This window comes from Olea europaea, unplaced genomic scaffold (genome assembly GCF_002742605.1).
Source record: "Olea europaea var. sylvestris unplaced genomic scaffold, O_europaea_v1 scaffold1433, whole genome shotgun sequence".
Taxonomy (NCBI): domain Eukaryota; kingdom Viridiplantae; phylum Streptophyta; class Magnoliopsida; order Lamiales; family Oleaceae; genus Olea; species Olea europaea.
In genome coordinates this window covers 121,567-128,855 of record NW_019231866.1, presented here as the reverse complement: position 1 = coordinate 128,855, position 7,289 = coordinate 121,567, and the positions used below count along the sequence as shown (strand labels likewise).

Below are 7,289 nucleotides of genomic sequence, written 5' to 3'. Positions count from 1 at the left end.
AGATATATAGGATAACACACACATATATCTTTTCAAAATCACGTTCACGCAGAACCACAAATTAACACCTAGTTAATCAACACGGTCATGCACATATGCAGCAAATGTATAAATGGCCCCATGAAAGATCTCATCACACTTATCCTATCCCATTCCGTGTTACTCCCACCTCGAGAACACATTTCTCCTCTTATCGCCCACCATGCTCATTAAACAAATCACTCAACTTATGTCTAACTGGCAAGTCACAATAGATCCTAAACTCTTGATATAATCCTCTATCTCCACATCACTTCTCCCAACCTACATGGATAATGAGACTCCACCTTACAGAAGTGATAGAAATGCCTCTCTCACACTCCATCTGATCAGGATCTCTTTCATAGATAAATGATTCTACATATTTGATCACATCTTCACTCATGATCCAAATGTCACACTCCACATCCTTGTGCATATCACCAATGCACTTCTAGACATCTATACTTCACTTTACCAAAAGATATCCAACTCATTGCTAATGCATCTCAAACTCACTATGGCACATCAACACCTTTCGGTGATCACAAAGGTTACTCTAATCACTAAAACTCCAAAAATTCACAAAGACAACGGCGAAGGTGACACTCACAAAGAAAAAAAATGAAGAAAAAGTTGGTTACTTCACTACACTCACAAAGGAAGCTCATAAAGAGGAAGAAGGTAATCCTAATATGACTGCCTCACATAACTCACAAACCATACAGGCTCACAAAGATAAAGGAGAAAAGCAGCTACCCAACTTTCTTCTTATTATCACACTCTCACACTACTCACAGAGCAAACATAGTATGCCACAAAACTCAACCCACTATGCATGTAAATATATTACACAAAGTAATAAGATTACCCTCAATTCATGCAATTACATACATCAAACATACTGAAAGTGTAATATCAACATTGCAACAGAATTAAGTGACCACATACATGCAGAAAGGATTATACACAGATGCAATGCAGTAACCGGGTTTATTCTCTCAATAAACCTTACTAGGATCACTACTCCACCCTAAAGTCACATCCGCCTCGTTTCTATCCTCATCTTTCTTTTTATTATCATCTTAGGACAATCTCTTTCAACTATGTCCAAATTTTACTACAGTTAAAACATATTTTTTTTTTCACTTGCTTTATGTCAACAATACCAAATAATGACCAAAAGCAAAGTATTGACACATAATTCACACAAAATAATAAAGTAAGTTTTTCTAAGGTCACATGCAATTATATCGGTGTAGAAAAATATGTGACAAATTCACATAAAATTTAAGACATATAATTAACATATAATTTCTTAGTCTAGCAACATGCAATGATTACCCCTTCACGGTAACTCCAAACCTAACGTCACTCCACACTAATTTCTAATGCGAAAAAATAAATAATTAACCTACGCATTAATTTTAACTGCAATAATAAAAGACAAAGAATACGATATCGAGCGAACCACGTCTGAAGGTTCGTAGATATCAAGATATGCGAATTCACCGCTTTAGGAATATCCCTATCCATCCTAAAGCTTCCAGCAACCCCACCAACACAAAACGACATCTGGCACCTAAACGTCCACGGGCAAAATAGTCCAACTTTCACTGCATTGCTCAAAAGTGAAATCCGACAGCATCGCAGAGTCCGTATCGTCACTAGCAACATTCTGTCTAAAGACACCATCACTGGATTCTAGCTGACGAGCCCTCACGCGCCTCGTCGGCGTTCCCATGCACCGGATCCTTTCGGACCAAAACAGATCCATCCAGTTTTTGAAAAATGTGCCAGATTCTGTCCAATTTTCTACCTATTTTCCAGCTCGATTTCAGGCCACTTCCAACCAGTTTTTCACCCAAAAATCACAAATTTACAACAATACAAGCTCTGATACCATTTGTTGCGAAAATCCCTCGATAAATATTGATTTTGGGCTCAGAATACGACCAAACAAACACCGGTTTACCTTGGCTTGACCCAAGACTTTCGTCTTCACTTTGAACAGCCCTCGTTCTCTTAATCCCCACAAAGGAGAAGTGTGGTGGTGTTAGCAATCCACAAAGGTATTGAGAGGAAGAAGAAGATATCACAATAGTTGAATTTCACTCACAACCTCACATGGCTTCCCTCTCTCTCGGCTGCCTCTCTTCTCTCAACTCTCATCCCTATTGCTACAACACACACACACACACCAAAATGGCTAGGAGATAGATACATATATATAGGTTAGTTTATGTTACCAAATATGGGCAAAAAGATCTCTAAGTGGGCTGCCTAACCTAAACTAATGGGCTAATTTCCAACTCCATATTAATCACTAAATGGTCCAACTAACTAAATAATCATCCAACCCAAATTCGAGCCATCCAAAAGTGTAGTTCGTCTCCGAACTGAGCCAAGTCCATGACGTCGATAAATAATCCGACAACTGTTTTAAATCATCGTCTGAATTATTGGATATCAAAAAATCCAAAAGTACGGATGTATGTTCAAAATTATTAGAATTTTTTTTATTATAATAAGATAAGCATTTCAAATTATTTGAATAAATAATGTCTTTATCAATTTATGAAAATGAGTTGCATTATATTTTGAGCAGTTGCATTAACGTCTTTGATTGATGATACAGATAGGGTGATTAATACTTTTATATATATATATATATATATTGAAAAATATTATCCATGACCGTAAAATAAGAGATATTGAAGATGTAATAGCTGCAACACTACCATTTGATATATATTAACTCGTCTATCATGTATCCGTTTATTTTAAACCAATGGATGAAAAATATATTCTTATATTTACAGTAACCACTTGGTAATTACTTTCAAATTGAAAATGAAGTCATTTTTAATTATAAATAATAGAAAAAACTTGTGTAAACAGAAACAAAAATACTTGTTATCTCTAGGCTCTAGCAAAACATGCCTTGTCCCATTTGTTGGATTATTAAAAATATAATTGTTTTTAGTGAAAATAAATTCTTTTTAATTTGTTTCTTAGTTACATAACTCGGTTAAATGTGATCTGTATTCCGGCACCGATCGATACTATTTTCAGTTCAATACTTGTGGCATCAAGAATCTAACAGTTTTTTATCGAAGGAAACATCAAATGCTAAAAGCGATCTCTCTTTGGCGTTCTTCACTCACCCTGAAATCCGTTCAAACCCCAATAAACCCTTCCCTAATTCAACATCCCCCTTCCTGTTTCTTTTCAAACTCACCTGTTTTACACAGAAGACATCACAAAGATAGTGACTTTAACAATGGTGATGATGAATTGAACACGGATCCCGATGGTCCACCGAGAATCTTCGTTGTCCAGCCGAGGCTTCGGCCCGACTCCTTTTTGAAAGCTAAGCTTCATGAAGCATTAAATTTGGCGAATTCTCTTGATGAGCAACGAGATGGGTTTTATGACACCGAGTTCTTGGCCAAAGAAATGCCTCCTCATCTTGTTGTTCAGAACCCCACTGCCAGGGCACCTCGTGCAGGTGGGTCTTTGATTCAATTTTGATTTTCTTGAATGGTTTTCTATTTACTTTTATTAATATTATTATTATTTTTTTGTCCGTGTGCATATGTAATCCCAGTGTGTTTTCGGAAAGGATTAATGTTTTACAGTCGGCTTTTAGGTACTATTCGTAACGAACATTATTCTGTTTAGATATTTTTTACAATTATGTAAATCAGTTGAAATTCTAGCTAGGTTTAACGAATGCAACTATCTACAAATTTAACTTTATTCAGGAACATGTTTTGTCTATGATAAGTACGAGGAAAATTGGAATAAGAATAACAGTGAAGAGGAAACCCAATGAAAAAGATAAACTGCATGAAACTAAAAGCATATAACTGGAATGGATAGTAAGACACGTGGTATTGAGCTCAACTTTTGCGGTTATTCTTGTTGAATTAGTTATAATAAGGCTACAAGCGAGATGTGAGAACTCTCTTAATAAGAGCTATGAAATCTTCCTCTTTAGCCAGTGGAATTCAAAATAGACTAATTTGTATCGAGTCTCGAAGACCAAAAGACAATCCAATGGCATTCACAGGGATCATCATGGAAGTCATGTATGCCCATATGGCTTATCTCTTTTCAATGAAGTGTTGTTGGATATAATATAAGGTATTTACCTGTAATGATATTGCAGATACACTTTTTGGAGCAGGGACAGTGAAAAATGTCAAATGCCATTTAAATGCTTTAGAATCCAAGGTAAAGGATTCGTGTCTGAACTTGGAAATCAATTCTCTTGTTAAATTTGAGTTCAAAGTGGTAGCAAACAATGTGGATGATTTCTGCTCTGATTTTTTTCTCTATTTACAGGATGGAGTGGATGCTATTTTTGTAAATGCTATTCTCACTAGTATTCAGCAGCGAAATTTGGAGGCAAGTTTGCTAAATTGATTGCTTTTTGTGAATAATTTCAGACCTTTTACCTTCTTTGTTATGGACTTTCCTTGGTGAACGGTTGTATTTATTCATTGTATACATTCTTTCACAGAGAGCCTGGGGCAAGCCTGTTTTGGACCGTGTAGGTCTCATAATAGAGATATTTAATGCTCATGCTCAGACAAAGGAAGCAAAGCTACAGGTTATCCGCAATTTCATTGCATTCCTTTTAGTTTGGCAAACTTATAATTATGAAGGGTAACCATATCTTATATCCTCTATCAAAATACAGGCTGAGTTAGCAGCTCTAATGTACAAGAGGAGCAGGCTTGTTCGTGTGCGCGGGTCCGATGGGCGTTATACCTTTGGTGGGATTGGGGAAGCGGAAGTTGTCAGTGCCAGAGGGTGAGTTTTTGCTCAATTTTCCCCGTTGGTGAAGTTCTAAACTGCTTCTAGGAAAATACATTATTCTAAGGAATTATTTATGGTTTGCATGCCGAAGTTTTTTTTTAAGTAATATATAGGTTTAGGAAGATTTATGAAGAGAACTAAAGAAGAGGTTTAAGAAAGAACTGGGATTGCTCAATTTAGGGGTTTCTCATGCACACAATAATGATTGCAGGAGAGGAAGTGGAGGGCGTGGTTTTATCAGTGGTGCTGGAGAAACTGAACTTCAGCTTCAACGACGAAGGTTTGCAATTGCTAATAAACATGCTTGAATTATTATTCTGAGATTTTTGGCGATTATTCGTATGCTGTGTTATTAGATGGTTATTTTTTCTATGATATGGACTTGGTTAGTGGAACTTAAAGCAAATTGTTGACTGAATCATATGGTTATATTTCACTATTCACTGTTTTTCACGCATAAGCATTTTCAATATATATTCGTTATGAAGATGAATTCTAGTATTATCTTGTATCAGTTATCATAGGCATATAAGGACTGAAATTTTACCTTATCCGTGACCAATTTCTTTGGGATAAAGGTTGTCAATGAGATGAATAAAGTATCAATAGGCATATAGTTTATGTTGTTGGTATTATCTTATATTCTTAAGGGATGAAGTTGCTTTTATTAATGAGACTGATATTTTAAGATAAAACTATAAAACAGTAAGAGAGTTCATTAAACTCAAACTATCAATTTGATCTGACGAAGACTCAAACGAGCACACGACTTTTAAGATTGATCTGCTCAGATGAGCTCACGAGGGCATGTTAATGATAATTACATATCGAATAAACACGAAAGATATATACAACATATAAGGGCTTAAACTATTACTTTTGATAAAGTTGATATTTTAAGATAGAACCTCGAAGTTGAAATACATAACATAGATCTGTGTTATCTAGATAGATACAATGCGTTATTGTGAAAATTGGCTGTTGCTTAAGTTAAGGTGTCTTCAAGGAAATTTGTCATTCCTCGTGAATCAAAAGCCCACTGGTTATTGTACATTTTCGTGGATAAAATCTCTATTTGTGAACCTTGGACCTGCAAATGTATAAATATATCACTTTTTGGGTAATTCGATTTTTTAGAATCTTGGAACGACGAAAACACTTGTTATCTGAAATTAAAGAAGTTAGAAGGACAAGAGCTTTGCAACGGGCTGCTCGCAAGAGACAAAAAGACTCACAAGGAAAAGAAATTGCTACTGTTGCAGTAGTTGGTTATACAAATGCTGTAGGTGACTTATACTCATTTTATTTTCCATTGTAAATTTGCTCCTATTCAAATAGGCTTATTTTCTCTCTGGTTTTTCTAATTTTTCCCCAGGGGAAGTCCACGCTAGTTAGTGCGCTCTCAAACAGATATCTTTACTGTGATGATCGGTATGGTAGCGAATCATTTTCGAAACCAATTCTTAATAATGCTTCAGTTTTGGCTCTTTCTCTTACACACACCCATCTAATATCATATTCGTCACTCTCTGCATGTAAATTGTTTTTGCTCTCTTACATAAACTCCTTTGGCAGATTATTTGCAACAGTTGATCCGAAGTTGAGTAGTGTTATTCTTCCATCAGGGTAATGCTAGTTCTTGGTTGAGAAAAAGAATATGAAAACTTTTCTTGGCCTTTTCTGCCTGTATTTTATATTTTCAGTCTGGTAATTTAATTGTAGTGTTGATGCTCAGGAGGAAAGTGCTTCTCAGTGATACTGTTGGATTTATATCAGATTTGCCTGTTCAGGTATCTAAAGTTATATGGCAGATCTTCCTTAATTATTGACACTCCAGCCTCAAAATGACCGAGAAAATTTTTATTATTTTTATTTTTTATTTTTTTTGCAGCTAATAGAAGCATTTCATGCAACGTTGGAAGAGGTTGTTGAAGCAGACCTTCTTGTGGTATGCTCTTAAAGTTTTTCTCCTATAGTTGTATTTTATTTTATTTTTTAAATTAAAACCACACGTGGTGGCATATTTTATTAATAATAACATAAATAAAGTAATACAAAACTTAGGAGGGGGTAGGGCCTTCCCTCGAGCTAACAAAATGAAAGAGAAATTATCCTGTCCATAAACAGGGAGTAACACGTAATAAGAACCTAGGACTAAATCCTAGCTCGTGAAGCCTCATTCCAGATTTAGTCATCATACATCACATATGACACTGTATTTGTCTTTCCTGTCACTTCCTGCAAAATGAATGAAATTCTGCATATATAACTTTTGCAGCACTTGCTGGACTCCAGTACACAAAATCTTGATGAACATCGGGAAACTGTGTTGCATGTTCTTGGGAAGATAGGAGTGTCTGAGGATAAGATTCAGAATATGATTGAAGTTTGGAATAAGGTACACCTCTCTCTCTCTCTCTCTCTCACACACACACACACACACA

The 7,289-nt window shown here is 35.7% G+C and overlaps 1 protein-coding gene across 1 annotated transcript in view; it reads left to right on the top strand.

Annotated features, from left to right (window-relative positions):
* Window positions 1-2,960: 2,960 nt before the first annotated feature.
* LOC111375942 (GTP-binding protein At3g49725, chloroplastic) overlaps window positions 2,961-7,289 on the top strand; it is a 4,779-nt gene continuing 450 nt past the window's right edge. The window contains exons 1-12 of the mRNA XM_022998863.1: window positions 2,961-3,529; window positions 4,193-4,257; window positions 4,369-4,431; window positions 4,547-4,636; window positions 4,727-4,839; window positions 5,057-5,125; window positions 5,983-6,127; window positions 6,221-6,276; window positions 6,421-6,471; window positions 6,581-6,635; window positions 6,737-6,793; window positions 7,124-7,278. Coding sequence (XP_022854631.1) covers window positions 3,148-3,529; window positions 4,193-4,257; window positions 4,369-4,431; window positions 4,547-4,636; window positions 4,727-4,839; window positions 5,057-5,125; window positions 5,983-6,127; window positions 6,221-6,276; window positions 6,421-6,471; window positions 6,581-6,635; window positions 6,737-6,793; window positions 7,124-7,278 — 1,301 coding nt within the window. The 5' untranslated portion in view covers window positions 2,961-3,147. The remainder of the gene's footprint in view (window positions 3,530-4,192; window positions 4,258-4,368; window positions 4,432-4,546; window positions 4,637-4,726; window positions 4,840-5,056; window positions 5,126-5,982; window positions 6,128-6,220; window positions 6,277-6,420; window positions 6,472-6,580; window positions 6,636-6,736; window positions 6,794-7,123; window positions 7,279-7,289) is intronic.